This window comes from Chlorocebus sabaeus, chromosome 20 (genome assembly GCF_047675955.1).
Source record: "Chlorocebus sabaeus isolate Y175 chromosome 20, mChlSab1.0.hap1, whole genome shotgun sequence".
NCBI classification, from domain to species: domain Eukaryota; kingdom Metazoa; phylum Chordata; class Mammalia; order Primates; family Cercopithecidae; genus Chlorocebus; species Chlorocebus sabaeus.
This window is the reverse complement of record NC_132923.1, coordinates 114,206,312-114,228,453: the sequence shown is the minus strand read 5'-3', so window position 1 is coordinate 114,228,453 and position 22,142 is coordinate 114,206,312. Positions and strand designations below refer to the sequence as shown.

Below are 22,142 nucleotides of genomic sequence, written 5' to 3'. Positions count from 1 at the left end.
ATTTAGGTTGATCCCATGGGTTTACTATTGTGACTAGTGCTGCAGTGAACATACATGTGCATGTGTCTTTATGGCAGAACAATTTCTATTCCTTTGAGCATCTACCTAATATTGGGATTGTTGGATTGTTGGGTCAAATGGTACTTCTGTTTTAAGCTCTTTGAGAAATCGCCACACTGCTTTCCACAATGACTGGGCTAATGTACATTGCCACACTGTTATTAAAACAGGCTTATTGCCCTTGTTTAACACGTAAGAGGACAGAGACTCAGAGAGGTATATGCTTATGTGCCCAAAGCCTCAGCTAGGAGGAGCAGGGCTGGGATTGGAACCCAGAGTGCTGCTGTCTCTGCAGAGGCAGGGGCTGGCAGGAGACCCAGGCAGCTGAGAGGCTGGCCCAGCCAGGCAGCTGTCTATAGCGAGAGGGGCCTTAGGGTTAGGCAGGAGGCTGTCCAGTTTGACAGCAGGGTCTAAGTGCTTCACGAGTATTAGCCGTCTTCTCGACAACCTTAGGAGGGAGAGTGTTATTATCTCCATTTTGCAGGTGGAAAAACTGAGGCACAGAAAAGTTATATGATTTACCCAAGGTCACTCAGCTGGGAAGTGGTGATGCTGGCTCCAGAGCACACACTGCTAACCACAGCACGGCACTGTTTCTCTGAGGAGATGAAGCTGGGCCAGGCACCAAGCCTCCAGGAAGCCCCCAAGAAGGAAGCCTATAGCCCAGGGCCAGCATCCTTGGGACCTTGACTGATCCCAGTCCTTTGGGGTCCTTGGTCAGATCAAGAGGGCACTAGGTCCTGCCTGCAGCTGAAGGCCTTTGGCAGCTCAGTACCCTGCAAGGTACTTGGGCCCTGGAACCCGGCAGCAGGGGTAGACCCTGGTCCTGCCCACACCCAGATTTGTGTGTTGCTGGCCAGGCTGCTTGAATGCTCAGAGCCTCAGTTTCCTCGGCCATAAAACAGGACCAGGAGTTCATCAGGATGTTGTGATGAGAACAGGGGAGGTGACGATGCTGAGTTAGGCTCCATCCAGTGTGGAGTCCCACTCCCTGAGTGGTGAGCGAACAGTGGCTGAAAGCACGTGGTGTCCAGCTCAATTTAAATCCCTCCTCTACCACTCAGTGCATCCGTGACATTGGACAAGCGACTTACCTCTCTCTGCCTGTATCCCTTGTAAGTGGGGATAATTATAGTATAATTTGAGATTACATGATTAATCCATATAACGCACTTAAAACAGCTTCTGCTCCACAGTAAGCACTAAGTGTGAACCGTCATTTAATAGAAGATAAATGTTAAAACATTAGTTCTGGCCTCTTTTGTGACTGAAGAGACCCTTCTAAGCAGGGTTGCCATGAGGTCAGAGAAAATAAGCTAGGAAATTGTGGTCTCAAGCCCTCACTTGGTGACAGGGTGGGCTATCTTTGCAGGCTGCCCTTCACCGAAAGTTGCCTCCCGACTCCTCATCTCCAGTTTTCTCAAGGATTAGTCCTTCTCTGTGGGTGCTAGAGCTAAGTGCTTGTCAAGTTTATGAACTTTCAGAGCCATTTTTAGAAACAGCCAAGCCTCCTCATTTCTATAAGGGCTGAGATGAGAATGGTCTGTACCATTCGAGGTTTGTCATTTTCCTCTGCTTTGATTCTCTCTCTCTTTACACACACACACACCCACACACACACATACACAGACAGCACGGCAGCCCCAGGCCCTGTAAACACATTGTTCAAATAAAGGAGACATTTAGGGGAAGTCTGAAGCACCATTTAAAGGTGATTGCTCTAAATGGCCATGTCTAGGCAATTTGTCATGAAGTCTCCCGGCTGTTGGCCAGAGATCACTTGTGCTGCAAATCTTGCTGTTGGCTTATAATTTTCAACTTTTGACCCTTTAAAACTGAGAAGCTGTGGGATCTTGGTAAGTTTTGGGGATGGGAGTATTTTAAAGTAACTTGTTAAGAAGCCATTTGGCCCTGGGAACGTTTGGGATCAGTTAGACCCTAAGGATCCCTGCAGATTAGCCTAGATTGCCCTGGTACCTGCTCTGCTGCAAAGTACTTAATGATTCAAGAATGTCCCAGGGCGTGGCCAGGTGCGGTGGCTCACGCCTGTAATCCTAGCACTTTGGGAGGCCGAGGCAGGCAGATCTCTTGGGTCAGGAGTTCGAGACCAGCCTGGCCAACATGGTGAAACCCCATCTCTACTAAAAATACAAAATAGCTGGGCGTGGTGACATGTGCCTGTAATCCCAGGTACTTAGGAGAGTGAGGCAGGAGAATCACTTGAACCCAGGAGGTGGAGGTTGCAGTGAGCCAAGATCATGCCACTGCACTCCAGCCTGGGCGACTTCTCTGTCTCAAAAAAAAAAAGAAAGTCCCAGGTCAGGGACTGGGCAGACTTCTTCCTGATTTCTCCAGAGGCTCACAGACCGCCCTGCCAAAGACAGAACTGCCCGATCTGCAGGCACGGGGCACAGACGGGTCGGCACACACCTGTTGCTGGGTAGGCCTGCCCAGCCTCCTGTCCTGCATCTCTGCACTCACAGACTCTGGGTTCCAGCTGCCACAAACGAGCAGCAGGTCCTCAGCCTTGCCATGCAGTTTCCCATCTCCACCCCTCCGCCCAGGCTGCTCCCTCGGCCTCGCATGCTTCTCTGTTTTTGCTTTTGTCTTGTCATTCTTAGTCTTTCAACACAGCTCAAGTGTTTGCACCTCCAGGGAGCCACAGTGGTAAAGACCCCTCCTCTGGGCTCCCAGGCCCAGCGCCTCCTCCCCACTCGCTTCCGCAGACATTGTTTGGAAATTGCTTACTGACCTGGGCATCTTCCCCACCAGGCTGGGAGCCCCTTGAACTGCGGATCCCTAAGCCCAGCCCAGGCCCCAGCCTTGAGGAGGTGAGGCCATGTGATAGAGTAGTTAAGACCCTGCCTTTGGCCTCAGAGGTAATGCTCCCACACTCCCCTCCCAGTTCCAACACTAGCTGGGGGTGGGTTCCTCAGCCCCACAGAACCTCCATCACCTCCTCTAGATGTGGGAATATCAATAGTACTCATGGGGTTGCTGTAGGAATTGATGATGCAAGCACACACTCTATGCTTATTAACTCCAAGTCTTCACCGCGGGGTAAGTCCTATGCATGAATCGATTTTCCAGATGAGGAAACTGAGATGCAAAGAGAGTTTGAGGAGCTCGCCCAAGGTCAGTGGCAGAGTCAGAGTTCAAGGCCAGAAGGACCCTGCTGCAGAGCCTGTGCCCCTAACCACTGGAAAGCACAGCCCCCTGATAACTTATATGAAGCCTGGAACAGAGCAAGTGCTCAATAAATGGTGGCTACTGCTGTTACTAGGTGCTCAGTTCATTTTTAATGATAAAGAGGTGGGACTGGGCACAACAGGGGAGAAAGGCTCAAGACCTATGGGAGGGAGAGAACTGGAGGAAACAAAAAGGAAACAGGAAAGCTTTGAAACCAGGGAGAGGGCCATCCAGGGCCAGAGCAGGTGGGCTGGCGTGTCAGGGGGCCAGGGCCCAGACAGGCTACTGGAGGAAAGGGCTGAGGGCACCAGGGCTATGTGGCCATTTGGGCACTGGAATAGGATCGCCCCTGGCTTCCCTGCTCTTGGGAAATAAAACTCCAAACTCCATCGCCAAGCACACAAAACCCTTTGTGACATAATCCCAGATCAACTGTCTCACCTCGTGTCTGAACCCTGCCCCATACACCCTGTGCTCCAGTCCCTCCATGCCTCCAGCACACGCTGTTCTGCCTGTCTGAAATGTCCTTGATCTCTTCTGACCCTGACAGACTCCTACTCATCCTTTAATACCCTATTCAAATGGCTTCTCCTCTAGAGAGCCTTCCTTGGTACCCCTAGCCAATCATACTCTCTCTCCCCTGCTGGACAGTGAGTCTCAAGGCCAGGGACTGTGTCTTACTCAACTCTGTGCCCAGTGTCTGACACAGAGCTGGGTACAAAGTGATCATTGAGAAACAGCTTGTTGAGTTTTTTATGGAGTAAATCTATCCTCAAATCAAGGGCAGGGCCTCATGGAACCACACACACGATCTCAAATCCCCAGTGTCCAGGAGGGCTTAGATTTGGAGGTAGGAACCAAGTGAGATTAAGAAGAGAACTCATACTTCTCAGGGATCCAGACTAGGGAATGTTCCCGCACAAGTAGGGCTCCAGAACTCTGCTGTGTGCCCGCGACTGCTGCGGAGAGAATTCATACCTGGGACCTCAACCCCGATCCACTCCAGCACCACTAAGAGAGAGCGGAAAATGAGCTAGAGGCCTGAGATAGCCTGTCCACTATCACTCAGTGGAGCTCCTTAAAATGTGGAGCCCAAAACTAGCCCTGCCTGAGCTACCAGGAGGATGCTGGCTGTCACTCTACTTCTACTCTTACAGTCTACATCACATTGGCTTTTTCAGCAGCTTTTGGCTTGTGGTCAACTCAAACCCCCAGATCTTTTTCACTGGGATGGCTGCCAAGCCACATCTTGTGCATTTGATTTATGGCTTGGGTTAGCTGAGGCCTTCTCCTGCTCCCCAGAAGCCAACAGGAGGAAGGCGACGGGTTCTGTACCCCTAGGAGGGAGAGCGATTCCAGGCCTCCCAATCAAGATCCTTGTTGTTTGTATTTCCTAATCCCTTCTCCCAGAGGCGCCAAACGCTGGGACCTCTTGAGTGGGATTTTCATCAGCATTCAAGTGACAGGCCAGCGGGGCTCAAGCAGACCAACCTTCCGGGTTTCCGGGGCATGCAGTGATCCTGAAAGGCACCTAGACAAGGCAGGGAGAGAGACGCAGGTGGTGGAGGCCCAGTCTTCTGAGCTTGGTGTCCATGTGCGCTGGGGATGGTACTTCATTGCCTGGAGCCTCCGTTTCTCATCTGTACAATGGGGGTGACAAGTCTCCAATATCATGGCACTGTTAGGACAAAGCTGCCCAGGCAGGAAGTCCCTCCCAGGGCTTAGTACCTCTTTCTGTCTGGGATCATGGGCAGCTGGGGCTAAGAGCAAATGGGTATTAAGTCTCTGTGAATACCCCGCTCCCAATGCTGCTGCACAGATGAGGATCTGCGGCGCTGAGATTTTCCCACCTTTGCAAATATCGTTCCTGCTGAGCTGAATACTCTTCTCCTCAGCTGTCGCCTCTTCCAGGTCACCTTTGCAGAAAGGCCTTTTCTGCCCATGGTCCTTGAAGCGATCCCTCTGAGGTCTGATCTCAGCTCTTGTCTGTCTCCTTCGTGGCCCATCACGAGGTGTGCACGTCATTTCCGTCTGTCTATTGCTTCTTTCCCTCCTTCTCTCACCCACTAGACTGTCAGCTCCATGAGGTCAGGAACTGTGTCTCCTCAGTCCCCGCTGTTCCCCAGCCCCAGCACATAACCAGAACCCAGCAGCGTATGTGGAACAACCATTGCAGATTTCAGAATGTTCTCTCGGACTTTGGCAACAAATTCTAACTGTGAGATCCAGGGGACCAGGGGACCAGGGGATCTATAGAACCAAAGACAGAAGCATGCTTAGTCCTCTCGGCCCTGAGCAAGGCCTCAGTTTCCTTAGCTGTAAAATGAAATGATAAAGAGACTAACTTTTTCTCTAAAGTCCTTTGAGCCCTAAAAGACTCTTAAGTCGGCCCAGGAAGCGGAAGAGAATTGTATTGAATGGTATCGCCTCTTGGATTGAAAAAAAAAAACAACTTCTGCGAGGAATCTCTCTTGCTCTGTCACTTTCTCCACTGGCCTGGAAAAAAACTGCCCTGCGCAGGCCCAGGCCTGCAGAACCCACGCTGAAAAAGTTCACAGGTGCCCTGCTGCCCTGGGTCCGGGTAAAGGGGCCCTGAAAGGTGTGTGGCAGCTGTGTCCCTGGGGGCTTCGGGGGTTTGTTGCCTTAACCGGGCTCACCAAGCAGGTAAAAAATTCCAGACATGTTCTCTGCTGACAGCTAATTGTGTCCTTTATTAATGACCATGGCTTTCTTGGGGCAGGTGGGAGGAGGGAGGAGGCCAGTCTCAGCCCAGAGCAGCTCCCCCAGGTGCAGCTGATGACCACATTTCTGGATCCCGCAGAAGGGGAAGTGCTACGTGAGGTGACCCTGAAAAAGCACCCCCCTCTTCTGGAGGGGGAGGGGGCTTTCCCAGGCTCCCCAAATCCCAGCAGGGGTGGCCAGTACCAGACACCGACAGAATGATGCAGGGATTTAGGAATCTGAGGGCAGGGTTCTGGGTCCTAAGTTCTTCTCTCAGAACACAGCCAGCAAGGTACAGCGGATGGCCTGAACAGGGGCCCCGCATGTAGGGCGGCTTGGGAGATGCTCCCCAGCTTCGCCAGGTCCATCTCACCCTCACGGTACCAGGACTGGGCCTACCAAGCCTTACCTCAGTGGCCCACTACACCACCTGTCAATACAGCAGCCAGATGTGCGGGAGGGGCCTGGGCCTGGCCCTGCCAGATGTGTCAAGCTTTGCAAACACATCCGGCTTCCCCTCGGGCACATCGTGATTATTGTTTAACACTTGCCATTCCTGCATCTGTGAGTCCCAGGGATTACAGGCTGGGAGGCTGCAGCCTTATGAGCCCTGTGGCAGTGATAGTCTCCAGCTGGGAGGAAGGGGATACTCCATCGGTCCCCATTTTCTCAGGAGGGGGAGGGATGTGGCATGAACCCCAAATATAGATGAGGAGGTGAGGCCCAGAGAGGGGCTCAGGGAAGAAGTGACCAAACCAGGACTTGAACCAGGCAGGAGCACAGGCCCTGAGGCTAGCAGAAGCCTGGTGTTCTGCGGGCAGCCAGGAGGTCAGTGTGGCACAGGTGGAGTGGGCAAGAGGCCAGGCGGGTGGAGGGGAGTTCAGAGAGGAAGAGGAAGCTTTGTAGGCTCTTGTTTTGGGGGGTTTTGTTTCCTTTTGGAAATTCGGCTTTGTTTAGACATAGGGTCTTTCTCTGTTGCCCAGGTTGGAGTGCAGTGGTGGGCTCTCAGCTCACTGCAACCTCGACCTCCCAGGCTCAAGAGATCCTCCCACCTCAGCCTCCCAAGTAACTGGGACCACAGGGTCGCACCACCACGCCCGGCTCATTTTTAAAAATGTTTTTGTAGAGTCATGGTCTCACTATGTTGCTCAGACTGGTCTCAAACTCCTCAGCTCAAGCAATCCTCCCCCTTGGCCTCCCAAAGTGCTAGGATTATAGGTGTGAGCCACCGTGCCCAGGCTATTGGTCTTTACTCCAAGTGAGAGGGAAACGGTTGGAAGCCTTTGGGCAACATGATCTGATAGCTGTTCTGCAGAATCCTGGCTGCTGTGGAAGGCTGAATGCAGCTGGAGGAGAGCAAGGACATAGGAGAGCAAGGGAGAAAGCCAGGCAGCCAGTTAGGCTTCTGCCTGATGTGATGATGCTTCCACTCCACTGCCCCCCTCCCTTCCCTCCAATGTGGGCATCAGCACAGCTGGGCTGCAACCCCAGCTCTGCCGGCCATTCACTTGCTGTGTGACCCTAGACAAGTCCCTGTCCCTGTCCCTGTCCCTGTCTGGGTCATGTATTTTGTAGTCATAAAATAAGGAACTTAGCCCAGAAGATCGTGCACGTTCTGCTGACTTCCAAGGCCTGAGACCCTGCCTTACTCTCCATCCTCACCTCCTTCCTCTCCTGGCCTTGAACCTCACGTGCCAGCAACCCTGAGCTATTTGTAGCTCTCCGCACACACACCATGCCGTTTCACGCCTCTGTGCCTTTGCACACTCCCTCTCCCTACAATACCCTCTCCCAGCAGCAGCCCTGCACACAGACGGCCTGTGTTCTTCAGCAGGTCTCCAGCTTGGGGGCATCTCCTCCAGAGGTTGACCCACTCCCCTTTCTCAGTGCCCTGAGCACTTTGACAGACCACACACTGATTTTCAGAAGACAATAGAATGAGGAAGCCATGGAGTCAGAGCTGGCCTCAGATTCCAGCTACATATCTGAAGTTGTTCATGTTTTTGAGCCTCTGTGTCCTCATCTGTAAAACAGAGATCATCATATTCTTACTCCCAGAGTCAAGGTCAAGGTGCAGCAACATTGTTAAGCACCTACCCAGTGCCTAGCACGTGGTAGCTAGGATTTTTGAAGTCAGATTCTAGCTGCAGAGAAAGAGCCATTGAATGAATGGGAGGGGGTTACCCTGTACAGTGTGGCCCCAGATTCCCAGAAAGGTTCCAGCTCGGACCCCAGGACAACCTCTCAGCAGCCTATTTTGGGGAGGGGGTTCCTGCCCACCCCTCCTGTCACCAGCTCCTCCATCAGGGCTTGGTCAACGCTGCCTGCTGGCAGCCACACAACACTTGGAAATGTCCTTCCTTAATTGCTTCACCAGAGTAGGGAGTCACCCTGCAGGCAGATAATTAAAAAGTTCAGAGCTTGATTAATTGGGAGGAAATTGGAGGAATGGGGCTGCCTGCTGGGAGGGCGGGAGCTCTCAGCCCCCACTGTGGGGGAGCTGGGATATCTGAAGGGAGGCAGGCCAGACCTGGGGCTGGGGGCAACGCGGGGGTCCAGAGGCCAGGAAGACCAGGCCATGAAACACCCTCACCGGCTCACCAGCCTTTACAGACTGTGGGGTTCAGTGCCTGGCTCCCCTGGGAGACTGTGAGCTCCCCCTACAACTGGGGAACACACAGCAGTCATGAAAGTCCTGGTTGCTCCGGCCTTGGGACCAGGGGACCTACAGGCCTTGCAGCCTGTCACTCAGAGAGCTGTTACGGAGCGTCTGCTCTGTGCCAGCTCTGTGCCAGGCAGTCAGCAGGGCAGGTGCAGTGGCTGCCCTCATGGAGCTCACAGCTGGCAGGAGGAGGGGAGATGGAGGTGGAGAGACAGATGTTAATTGAATGCCAAGGACAAAGGTAGGAGGCCTTGAGAGCCTGTCACCAGGGGCTCCAGGAGGAGCTCAGAGGACTCCAGAGGCCTCGAGCAAAATCTCCAGTCCACACACAAGTTGAATGAGCTTAAACACAAGATTCCACCTTTCGACTGGGCCTGGTGGCTCACGCATGTTATCCCAGCACTTTGGGAGGCCGAGGCAGGTGGATCATGAGGTCAGGAGATTGAAACCATCTTGGCTAACATGGTGAAACCCCGTCTCTACTAAAAATACAAAAAAAATTAGCCAGGCATGGTGGCAGGCGCCTGTAGTCCCAGCTACTCAGGAGGCTGAGCCAGGAGAATGGCCTGAACTTGGGAGGTGGAGCTTGCAGTGAGCCAAGATCGTGCCACTGCACTCCAGCCTGGGCAACAAACAATTCCTGAAGCCTTTATCGATCACCTCTCAGGCAGACACTGGGGCTGGTGCCAGACCTTGGGGTTTCTCACCATCACTATCACTGTGCTCGAAGCCTGGTAGGAGAGGCAGTCAGTCACCATCCTGTATACTCATGCAGTGGCAGAGGTGCAGTGCCAGGCACTCCTGGAGCACAGGAGAGCGCCCCCAGACCCAGCCCTGGCAGGGGACATCTTAGAAAATGACCAACAGCTGATTCGGGCTGGAGTGAGATTGGAAGAAGGACAAGAAGGAGCTGGGTGGGAGCTGGGATAGCATGTGAGGCAGAGAGAGCTGCCTGAGCAAAGGCCCAAAGGCGAGACCAAGCACAGCTTGTTCTGGGAACTGGCAGTGCCTGCAGTGGCTGGAGCCCAAGGTGTGATTGGGAGCATGAGGGAGCTGAAGCTGGCCAGGTGGACTGTGGAAGGGGAGGCCAAAGCAAGCTGGACTATCCCTGGGCATGAGGGAGCCACCAAAGGGTCTTGAGCAGAGGAGTGACTCGACAGAAGGCAGGGGTGGCGGCCTGGCTGGCAAGGCCCGGGTGCCCCCTCAGGCAAAGGGGAGGCATGTTCGTACAGCTCCTTGCCTCAACCTTGTCCTGTCAGCTGCTAGCTGGGTTCCAGAAGCCAGGTCCCAGCAGGGGCAGACAGGGGGAACCTGGGCATTGGGGCAGGATGACTGACAGCCCCTGGGTGGTCCTCGTGGGAGCCACCCCATCAAGGGCATGGCCCTGAGGCACTCGCTGGACTTAAGCTGTCTTGTCTAGGAAGGGGGAAGAGGGAGGAAAGGAAGGAGTAAACAGGCAAGAAGGGAAACCCTTCATCAAGTGGGAAGGAGCTCCAGGGACCTTGAGGACGGGGGTTTTAGAAAGAACATGGACTAAGGCTGGGCACAGTGCCTCACACCTGTAATCCCAGCACTTAGGGAGGTCAGGGTAGGAGGATCACTTGAGCCCAAGAGTTTAAGACCAGCCTGAATGACATGATGAAACCCCATCTCTACAAAATATAACAAAAATTAGCCAGGCATGGTGGTGTGCACCTGTAGCTCCAGCTACTCGGAAGGCGAAGTGAGAGGATCAGATGAGCCCAGGAAGTTGAGGCTGCAGTGAGCTGTGATTGTGCCACTACACTGCAGCCTGGGTGATAGAGTGAGACCCTGTCTCAAAAGAAAGAAAAAAAATTAAGAACCTGGACTGTGGAGGCACAAGCTCTGAGCCTAAGTCTCTATGTGATTTGGACAGGGCGCTTCCTTTCTGTTAGCCTCAGTTTCCTCATCTCTAAAATGGGAATAACACCTCCCATTGCACAGGGTGGTCCAAGGAGGGCATGGACCAGGGAGGCTTCTGGCCCAGCACTGGGCACATCCTAGGCACACAGTGCTTAGAAGCACCTCCTCTCCATCTCAGGAGGTAGCTGCCTGCTTTCAGTGCAGCTTTGCCCACAGTACGGAGGAGGATCAGGCATCATGCCCAGCCCAGCCCAGCCCAGAGGGACTGACTCTGCTGGCTTAACCTTGCAGCCAAAGCAGGAAGCGTGCAAAATGTAAAAGCCACTTTGCATGAGGCAGACCCCAAAACCCCACCCACTCAACCCAGCAAGCCCAGCCCTGCCCTGCACACAGCACAAACCCCTGAAAATATGCAAATCAGTCTTTCCGCAGTTCAAAGAGAATGTAAGGCCCAGCACTGGGTGTCTGAGCCACCCACAGCTGGAGTCCCAAGCTGGAAGAAGCCCTAGAGGGGGTGCCAGGCAGCACCTTCCTTGGATTGTGGATTGAATGATTGGATTGAATTGTGTATATCAATCCATTCAAATCTAGTAGAGCTGAGGCCCAGAGTGGGCAGGAAGTAGCCTAGGCTCACGGAGCAAACGGCAGTTTGCTGGGGCCGCCAGCCCCCCTACCCTGGGGCCAAGACTCTTTTCTCCATCCATTCAAACTCCTCTCCCCAGCTGAAACCCAGAACTGACTTCCTAGAGATTCCAAGGTGGGAAAGCGAGCTGGCTGCACTTCAAACCTGCCACCGCTGACCCCAGAACCCGCTCCCTGGCCCCTCTGCCCACAGCAGCCAGCAGGTAAGCCTGGTTCAAGGAAGGCATCTCAGCCCCCTGCTTAGTCATGGTCTCTTATGTTCCAGGGCCGAGGCCTTTTGTCTCAAAGTCCCAGTACCTGGCACCTACTAGGGGACTCAGTAAATGCCTGTAGAATAAATTTACAACTCACTATCTCCCCAACTGGACCTGAACTTCTGAGGACAGGGACTATGTCTTCTTTATCTCTATTATCTCCAGTGCTTAGCACATAGCAAATGGAGGCCAAGAATGAATGAATATAATAATAGCCAATACTTACATAGCACTTAACATGAGCCAGGCAGACACTGCTAGGGTGCTTTACTTTCATTAACTTGTTTAATCTGCCCAGCAAATATAATCAGTATTATTATTCCCATTGTACAGACAAGAAACTTAGGCACAGAGAGGTTAGGTAACTTGTTTGTGGTCACAGAGTTAATGAGAGGTAGAAGTGGGATTAAGCCCTGGCCATAGCTCCACAGTCCATGCCCAGGTTCAGTTTCATCAGACCTCCTGCTCAGGTCTGGGGAATAGGAACTTGACCGCAGGGTGCAGACCTTTTCAGATGCCACCTCTACCCAGAACCACAGATGGCGCCCTCTGGTCTACAGGACCCCAAGGAAGACAGAGATGCTCCTTCCAAGCCTTGGCAGCCTGACACACTGGGCCTGACCCAGCGATTGACTCCGAGGTGGCATCAGTTGTCTTTGGGATTAAGCCGGAGTCCCTGGGAGGAGAGGGGGGAGCAGAGGCAGCAGGCCAGCCATTGAGGCTTTGAGGATCACCCGATGCCAATTAACAGCCCCACCGTGCCAGGCCCAGATGGAGTCCTGCCTCAGCCTGACTCAGGGCTCACTCGGTCAATTATCACCTATCCCCAGAGCCCAGGGGGCAGGCGGGGAGAAAATCTGTTTCCCTGTAACCCTCCCTCCTTTCCCCGGCCCGCTGCCATCCTGCCCTGGGTTGCCTGGCCAAGGGCTCTGGGTGATTGCAGAAGGCGGTGCTGGCTGGCTGCTTTGAGCCCTGAGTCCTGGGTTTGAGGTCCAGGCGCTACTTCTGCCGTTCTGAGAGGCTCCAGCAAATCCCGTCCCCTTGGCAGGCCTGACAAGATGGTGTCCAGCTGTGACACTCACCACTCACTAATTTCTGGGACCAGTAGCATTTAGACACAAGCTGTTCTGGATCACGAAGATCTAAGGTCAACCCCAGCTTTGCCATTGACTTGTTATGTGACCTTAGGGCAGTCACTTCATTCTCCCTGAGCCTCAGTTTCCTTATCTGTAAAATGGGAATGATAATGGTACCTAGTTGGGTGGGCAGTTTATGGAATAAGTTAGAGAATCCATGTAAGACACAGCACTGGGCCTGCCACCTGGAAAGTACATAATAAATGGGAATTATTTTTGTCATTCCATGCTGGAGGAGTAGTAATAGCCATTTACATGGCACTTACTGTGTGTTCTAAGTATCTTGTGTATATCAATCCATTCAAATCCACAGCCCCTCCCCTCGAGTCACTCACTGTCCAACCAGGGAGACAGACCTGCCTTCATTCAGCAAAACTAAATTGGCTGAACACCTACCATGTGCCAAATCCTGGGATAGGTACTGGGGATGCAGAAGTGAAAGACCCAGCCCCTGCCCCAACCAAGGTTCACCAACCAGTGGGCAGAACAAAGTCATGTGCCATGTAAGTCCAGTGGTGGTCTGGAGCTTGACTTGCAAGAGTCGACTGTGCACATGTTTTCCCAAGTCAGTGTTCAGTGATCTCAAGTTGATAGCTCGGCATTTGCTCTGGTGGGAGTATTTATACCACACAAATTGGCAAACACAACCAATCAGGGCTTCTTTTCCCCTCCCCTGCCAGTTTAACAGCACACCACTGCACACGGAGCATGTCTTGTGTGCTACAGTGGAGATGTGAGCTGGCACTGTAGGAAAATGGAGGGCAGGCCGCCTAGAAGTGGGCACACACATCAGATTCACCAATCCAAGGGGCCAGGGAGATGGGGGAGAAGGGCATTCGGGCAAAGGGACCAGCATATGTGGCCCAATGTCCAGGGAGCTGCAAGCAGATGAGAGAGGTGACAGATGGGGCCAGAGAGGTTGCAATAGAATGGTCAATCCTCCCAGTCAGTCCCAGGGAGTTTCTGGGATACAGGACTTGCAGTTTGAAAACTGAGATGCTTTGGTCAACGCCCTGGCCAACAGGTCCCTGGGAAGACCATGGGGAGAACAAATGGGAGGCAGAGAGGACCGTGAGCCTGATGATGGGCTGGCAAGATGGAGATGACTCTGGTGGTACCCAGACAGGCACGGACTCAGCTAAGTATTTTCTCCTCTGATTCTGATGGCATCCTGTAAGAGGCACATTGATTCCATCAACCTGTATACATCAAGTGCCTATTATGGGCCCGCTGCTCCGCTAGGGCCTGGGGAAACCACAAGAGCCAGACAACCCCGGCTCCTCCTCCCTTTCTCCAGGTACTTTCAGTGCAGGGAAAAAGACAACACACAAGTTGACAAATCGTTTTCTAATATAATTACGAATTGTGATGAGGGTCAGTAAGGAAACTGAGATTGAGACGGAACACAGCAAGAGACAGTTGCTTTAGCCAGGGTGGTCAGGGTGGGCCTCTCAGAGGAGGTGACATTTAAGCTGGGCCCTGAAGGAGAAAAAGAGCTAGCCATGGGAAGAGCAGGGAAAGCATTCCAGGCAGAGGGAACAGTTTGGCCAAAGGCCTGGAGGTGAGAACGGGTTTGATGACCACAAGCGGGAGCACAGTGAGTGAGAGGAGGAGGGGGAAGCAGCCAGGAGACTATCAGGACCAACGTCACAGGCCTTGTAGCCAGGCTAGGCGTGTGGATCTATTCTGAGTGCAGTGGGGATAAATTGCACATGAGGGAGTTTTTAGACAAGGTGCCGCAGGTCTGATTCATTTTAAACAGATCACTCCAGGGACTGTGGAGGATTGGCAGAGAGGCCACAGTGGAGCAGAGACCCATTCAGTGGCTGTCTCTGTCATGATTCCATGCAGGCATCATTAGCCCCCTTTCCAGATGAGGAGACTGAGTTTCAGAGGGGAGAAGGCCTTCCCAAGCCCACACACCTGTCAGAGGTACAGCTGCCTTCCTGTGTTTCAAGTCTCATTATCTTCTTTCCACTTCTGCACATGACATGCAGATGCCAGCAGGACAGGTTCCCTTCCCACCCAGAAGTTGGGAGCAGTGTGGCCCCCTGGGCGCTGTGGACAGTGGCCACCCAGACCTCTCAGAGGTAGCTGATGGGAGCTGAGGCCCCAGCGCACCCCACAGTCACACAGTAGACTTGGGATCAGAATTGGCCTATGCTACTGAAGAGTTATGTCTGGCTGTTCCTCTCTGGGCCTCAGTTTCCTCAAATGTCAACTAAGGGAGTAGGGCTCGATCCCCTTCCAGCTCCTCATTCATCCACCCATCACCTGCTAGGAACCCAGCATCATACTGGGGGTTTACAGTCCAGCCAGGTAGACACATTCGTAAGTAATTAAAATAGGTACTGTATACAAAAAAATTAGCCTGGCGTGGTGGTGCATGCCTGTAATCCCAGCTACTTGGGAGGTTGAGGCAGGAGAATCACTTGAACCTGGGAGGCAAAGGTTGCAATGAGCCAAGATCATGCCGATGCACTCCAGCCTGGTCAACAGAGCGAGACTCCATCTTAATAAATAAATAAAATAGACCCTGCCAGGGGGCTCAGAGAAGACTTCCTAGAAGAAATGATATCTTAAAAGAGTCTAGGAGTTTGCCTGATGGCGAAGGGAAGGCATTCTAAGCAACAACAGCAGATGGACAAAAGCCAGGGGTGTGAGGTGGGCCTGGGGTGGGCATTGTACTTAGTTGAATGTGGGAGAGCACCAGACACTGAGGTAGGAGTGGTGGGCAAGTACCAGCCCCCTGGGGCCCAGGGGCCCTGCAGAGTTTGGGCTTCCCATGTCTGCTGGGGAGCTGGTGTGGACATTTTCAAATAGTGGCTTCATTGAAATAAAATTCACATACCATACAATTTGCCTATTTAAATTGTACAAATCAGGCCAGGTGTGGTGGCTCACGCCTGTAATCCCAGCACTTTGGGAGCCGAGGTGGGTGGATCACTTGAGGTCAGGAGTTCGTGACCAGCCTGGCCAACATGGTGAAACCCTGTCTCTACTAAAAATACAAAATTAGCCAGGCGTGGTGGCACGCGCCTGTAGTCCCAGCTACTCGGGAAGCTGAGGCAGGAGAATCGCTTGAACCCCCAGGAGGCAGAGGCTGCAGTGAGCCGAGATTGCGCCACTGCACTCCAGCCCAGGTGACAGAGTGAGACTCCATCTCAAAAAAAATAAAATAAATTGTACGAGTCAATGGTTTTTAGTGTATTCAAAGAATTGTGCAACCATCACCACCATCAATTTTAGAACATATTCATCACCCCAAAAAGAAGCCTTGTTCCCCATTAGCAGCTCCTCCCCCTGCTCCCCTATGCCCAGCCGTTGGCAGACACGCATCGACTTTCTGTCTCTTTCGATGTGCCTGTGCTGGGCCTGTTTCATATAAATGGAATCCTGCTTTCATGGCTGGCTTCTTTCACTGAGCACGATGTGTCCAGGGGTCGCCTGTGCCGTAGCATGTGTCAATGCTTCGTTCCTTTTTCTGGCCAAATAGTATTCCAATGTATGTGCCATTGTGGATTTTTAAGTGACTTGGAAAGGTCTGCACTCCAGAGAGCTAGTTTGGAGAGTGGGTGGGCGGGAGGAGACCAGATGGCGTGAGAGGCTGAGGCATGGGTGGAAAGAGCTTTCTAGATGCTGGCAGCGGGGAGAGCGGCCAAGACCAGACCAGAGACTGCTGAGGAGGGAAGACCTAGTAATTGATTGGCTGCAGGGGGACAGGTAGAGAGTGATGCCACTTCCCAGGACAGAGAAGAGTGAGTTTCATGAAGCACAGTGCCATAGGTACAGAAATGATACAGTGCCTGGTGGTGGGGGTCGAACCTGGCCAGGCAACACAGCAAATGAAGGGCAGCTTAGGGCAGGGGTGGTCCGGGAATCTGAGAGGGAGCCAGGACACTACCAGGGGGAGAGGGTAGCCAGGAAGGCAGTCCAGATGGAAGGGCTGGCACCACACAGAGGGGAGAGAGGGCAGCTACCCACTGGCAGCGCCCCCGGGAATGCCCCACAGATGGACGAGGGATGCTGAATCGGGTAGGCTGTCTCCAGAGAGGGAGCAGGAGGAGCCTGATCTTGGGGCCAAAACCCTTTGGCATCTCTAAGGATGGTTCTAGACCTTCCTGGGAACCTCGTACCCCCATTCTGCAGAGGAGGAAACCCGTTCAGAGAGGCCGACTGCTTGACCAGAGCTGGGGCTGCAGCCTGCGTGTCCTGACTGCCCAGAAGCTCTGGGCAGTGCCAAGATGGTGAGGCTGCCCCTTCATCCAGCCATCAGGGAAAGGTCGGTGCCCAAGAGGAAGACGAGAGGGAGGGCAGGAGGACTCAGGGGACCCAGAGCCAGTGCAATAATCCTCATGGCCACTTTGTGTGGTAGATGCTCTTACCAGTGAGGACAGTGTAGCTCAGGGAGGTCAAACAGCTTGTCAAAGGTCACTCAGCAAATTGCTTTTGAACCAGATGGCTTAATACTGCCGGGAATCTTACAAGTGTTTTTACATAAGTTAAGCAATATAAACTGACAACAACCCTAGGAGATAGATACCACTGTCCCATTTTACAGATAAGGAAACAGTTTAAGTGACTTCCCCAAGGCCACACTGCTCACACAGAAGGGTCTGGGTTTGCCAGCAGCCTGCACACTAACCACTATGTCCACTGCCCTCCTGCTTGCATGGCCTCCAAAGCCCATGCTCATTCCACTGAAGCAGGCAACTCCAAAAAGTATTTATGGGCCAGGTGTGGTGGCTTATGCTTGTAATCCCAACACTCTGGGAGGCCGAGGCAGAAGGACTGCTTGAGCCCAGGAGTTCAAGACTAACCTGAGCAACATAGTGACACCCCCATCTCTACAAAACAAAACAAAAAAAATTTAATAACAACAACAAAAGAAGTATTTATAGAGCACTTGCTGAGTGCAGATTCCAAGCTAGGCACAGGACAAGCAGCTGTGAGTCAGACATGGCTCTGATCCTGGGGGAGTTGAGAGCATGGCCAGGAGACCCCCAGAAGAATAATTACGGTGGGTAAGTAGAGCACTCTGAACCCAAGCAATGTTCTGGGCACCAAGAAAGGCAGGGTCTCTGAGGCCAGAGCTGGTGGAGGGTTGAGGGAGAGTGGTTTGCTAATACTTGGACTGGGAAGATAAGCCTTGAAGACTAGAGGTGGAAAAAAATGAACTAGGGAAATTTATGTTAATTGTTTATATACACAGAAACTAATGTTCAGAGAGGCTGAGTCACTTGCTGAAGAACCCACAGCACCCAGGCATGAAATGTACTCCCGGTGAGGGCCTGGGGGCCTGTGGATGGTGTAGCTGCATTTCATCCCTAGGAGATGAAATGTTTGTTGCAAAGCTCTTTCCTGTCCACCCACTTACCCATTGCACAATACCTTCGAGGTATGATAGCAGAACTGGGTTCATGAACCCAGCAGGCTGAAGCTGGGAGAGGGGCAGCGTCTAGACCCTCAGCCTCCTGATTCTCACCCCAGGGCCAGCAAGAAGAGGAAGGTGGATCTGAATATGTGTGTACACAAGGTGGCTGCCTCTTATAGGCCCTAACCTCATACTCAGAGCTGCAGGGGGGTGGACTCCGTATCAGGGATGATGGCCACAGCCCATGGGAGAAGCCAAATGCGGGCCGAGTGCAAATGTGGGCCGAGTGCAAGCAGTGCCCTCCTTAGGCTGGCCCTGGTACTGCAGGCCCCTTTTATTAATATTTTAATAAATTGATCACATACCAACTATAACAGCTACTATTCATTGGGCACCTATACTGTGCAAGACCTTGTGCCATGTGCCTTACGCTTAAGCAGAATACTCACAATGACCCTGCAGGATTAGAATCCTAATTTTACAAATAAGAAAACTGAGTCTGAGTAGTTAAGCAGCTTGTCGGGGGCTGCACGGCTAGTAAAAGGCCTAGCCAGTACTCAAAGCCAGGTCGGTCTGATTCCAAAAGTAGTGCTCTCTTCTGTTCTGCCACATCGCCTGTCTACGCTGCCCTAGGACTTTTCTTCTGCCGTGTAGTCATCTCAATTGTCTGTAACCCAGGAATCTAGTTCTAAGAATCAGCGCCCAGCCAGACGTTAGTAAGCAAGACCGGAACCCATGCACACTGCCCCAGACGTCTTCAGATGTGCCTCGTAACTAGGTCAGGATTGATTCTAGAGATTGTGACACAGCCAAGCTGGGATAGGTGAGGGAAGATTGCTGAAAGCCCTAGACAGCTCAGGGACAAGAAACTAGGGAGCCCTGGCAGAATTAGAAATCCCACGTTGGGGTCTGGAGACTTCAAACGCTTCGAGAGATGAGATTTTCCAGCAGTGGTGGTGCATGGCCCCTCTGCGAGGCTGCGTGGCCCCTGCGTGAGGCTGCGTGGCTCGTGACCTCTCTGAGTCTTCATCTGGTTTCCTGGTGACTCTCCTTGTCTTCTCTCTCAGGTTGTCCATCTGGAACTTTCAAGGCCAACCAAGGAGACAAGGCCTGTACCCACTGTCCCATCAACAGCCGGACCACTTCTGAAGGGGCCACCAACTGTGTCTGCCGCAATGGCTACTACAGAGCAGACCTGGATCCCCTGGACATGCCCTGCACAAGTAAGTCCCGGGGCCCTCAAGGGCGATGCCTGACCGAGTCCCAGGTCTACCTGCAGAAAAGCTCAGAGCGAGGGCTGGGTGCCATCCGGTTACAGCCAGTCTTTCCCTGGTGGGAAGAGAAATGGAAAAGTAAGGGGCATCAAGAAAGGGGCATCCTGGGGTGGCCGTGCTCCCACCATGCAGACACCATGGTGCTGGCGTCTGGCTCCTTACCCCCTTCTGCTGAGTCACGTGAAAAATCAAGTCAAGGTCTGGATTCACAAAGGGACAAGGGAAGGGAGGCTTGGCAGGAGATGAAGCAACACAGGTAGTATCTGTGGCAGAAGAGGCTGCCCAGTGTTCTAACCTGGCAGCGGCTGCCTGAATCACAGCCCAAGGTCCTCTAGGAAGGGGCTGCCTCAGAGCATGGCGTCACAACCCTTGTATCTGTCAGGGATGACATTCAGCTGTAAGTAACAGAGCTGACCCTGGTGGCTGAAACTGTACAGATTTATTCTGTCACCCAAAAGGAGCCCAAGGCAGACAGTCCTGGAACAGTATGGTCAATCCACGATGGCCTTTGGGGCCTGACTCTTTCTGCCATTCAGAGTGGCATAATCTTAGCTCACTGTAGCCTCAACCTCCTGGGCTCAAGTGCCCTCAGCCTTCTGCCCTCAGCCTCCTGAATACCTGGGATTACAGGCGTGCACCACCACACCCAGCTAATTTTTCATACAGACAGGGTCTCACTATGTTCTATCTAGCCAAGGCTAGATTTGAACTCCTGGGCTCAAGGAATCTTCCCAGATCCTCCCAAAGTGCTGGTGCTGGATTACAGGCATGAGCCACCACACCCAACCTAGTTTTGGTTCTTTTTTTTTTTTTTTTTTTTTGAGATGGAGTCTCGCTTTGTCACCCAGGCTGTGGAATGCAATGGCGTGATCTCAGCTCATGACAACCTCCACCTCCTGGGTTCAAGTAATTTTCCCACCTCAGCCTCCCGAGTAGCTGGGATTACAGGCACCCGCTATCATGCCCAGCTAATTTTTTGTATTTTTAGTAGAGACAGGGTTTCCTGTGTTGGCCAGGCTGGTCTTGAACTCATGACCTCAGGTGATCCACCTGCCTCGGCCTCCCAAAGTGCTGGGATTACAGTTGTGAGCCACTGTTGTTTCTGTTCTTAAGGTCACTTCATAGTCCAACATAGCTGCTGAAGTCCCAGCCATCACACACATTTTAGGCAGTAGAAGGGGGGAAGGACAAAGGGACATGCCATAGTTGTCTGTCTCTTTTTAAAGAAACAGTCCTAGTCAACAACTTCTGCTCTATATCAGTGGCAAGCACTTAAACACAGGAGGCTGGGAAATGCCATCTTTTAGCTGGACATATTGCCACCGTGAATAAAGCTGAGCTGTTCTAAGGAAGAAGGCGAAAATATATACTGGGCAGGTATAATTCCAAATGCGAAAATACTATCCTCAGTAACAAACACTGAGCAGGTTGGAACCTGGAGGGAAAGCTTTGAGCAGGTGTACGGCAGGCTAAGTTATACTCCAGAAACACCTCTCTGGTGGGGAGACAGGAGAAATAATTTAAGGAGGTCCTTTCGGAGGCCTGGGCTGGAGCCAAAGCAGTGGGCACAGAGTGGTCACGTGGGGGATAGTACCCCCTGAGCCCCCCACTGACCAACACCTCTCCCCCACCCCAGCCATCCCCTCTGCGCCCCAGGCTGTGATTTCCAGTGTCAATGAGACCTCCCTCATGCTGGAGTGGACCCCTCCCCGCGACTCTGGAGGCCGAGAGGACCTCGTCTACAACATCATCTGCAAGAGCTGTGGCTCGGGCCGGGGCGCCTGCACCCGCTGCGGGGACAACGTGCAGTACGCACCGCGCCAGCTGGGCCTGACTGAGCCACGCATTTACATCAGTGACCTGCTGGCCCACACCCAGTACACCTTCGAGATCCAGGCCGTGAATGGCGTTACTGACCAGAGCCCCTTCTCACCTCAGTTCGCCTCTGTGAACATTACCACCAACCAGGCAGGTAAGCGCTTCCGACGTGGGCCAGGGTAGTGCCCCATCGTGCTGTGCCAGAGGGCACACACAAGACTCACAAAAGACTCCTTCACATCTGTGGAGTGATTTCTTCTTTTCAGAGGTTTTTCATGTGATCCATCCACCTGGGAGAGTAAGTGCTACCCCTTCATTGTGGTGGTATTGGTAATCATTGCTCCCACTTGTTGAGTGCATATTATTGAAGGTAAAAGTTAAGCTGCTGTAACGAATAGATCCAACATTAGGTGCCTTAAAGAACGTGGACGTATTTCTCTCTCATGGGAGAATCCAGAGGTGAGCAGTCCACGTTAGCGGTGTGGCTCTGATCCACTCAGAGACTCAGGGACCCAGGTGATTTCCGTGTCGTTTCTCCATGCCCCCTGCTCCTTATCTGTGTGATCCAAACTGAGTCTCAGGCGTGTCTGTGGGAAGAGAGGGAAGACAGGGCAGCATGATGTTTGAAGCGAGGTAGGTAGAGGCAGCATATTTCTCTTCTGCATGCATTCCACGGGCAGGACCTCAGTCACATGGCCTCACTGAGACCCAGGAGAGCCCGGAGGTGTCATCTCTTGCAGCCTAACTTGAACCTCGATCACAAGTGCTTTCTGTGAAGCTCAGCCCACTCCAGTCTAACTCCAGCACCTTTAGTAACCCTTTCGGTGGCCTCACGTCATCCTCCATCCACCACCCTTCTTTCCCTCACAGCAAAAAAGGAAGTTGCTGAACACCGCAGTCTCCCCTCCACCCTGTTCTCTCTCTAGTCCCCATTCCACTTGGGCTCCTAGCTTCCCCTCTCCACCAGGACCGCTGTCCTCAGTGTCACGTGAGGCTAAGTCCCAGAGATGCTTCCCAGCCTCATCCCCCACCTGAGGGCCACATGAGATTATCGAGGACATTATGCTACCTGTGGGTAGAAGATCTCACGGTTGGCACTGTGAGCCTGCCTCTCAGTTATTCACTCAG

At 52.8% G+C, this 22,142-nt stretch overlaps 1 protein-coding gene across 5 annotated transcripts in view; it reads left to right on the top strand.

Annotated features, from left to right (window-relative positions):
* Positions 1 to 22,142, top strand: part of EPHB2 (EPH receptor B2) — a 213,161-nt gene that overhangs the window by 133,509 nt on the left and 57,510 nt on the right. For all 5 annotated transcript variants that reach the window (XM_073007717.1, XM_073007716.1, XM_038002726.2 and 2 more), the window contains exons 4-5: positions 18,990 to 19,145; positions 20,833 to 21,168. In XM_073007717.1, coding sequence (XP_072863818.1) covers positions 18,990 to 19,145; positions 20,833 to 21,168 — 492 coding nt within the window. The remainder of the gene's footprint in view (positions 1 to 18,989; positions 19,146 to 20,832; positions 21,169 to 22,142) is intronic.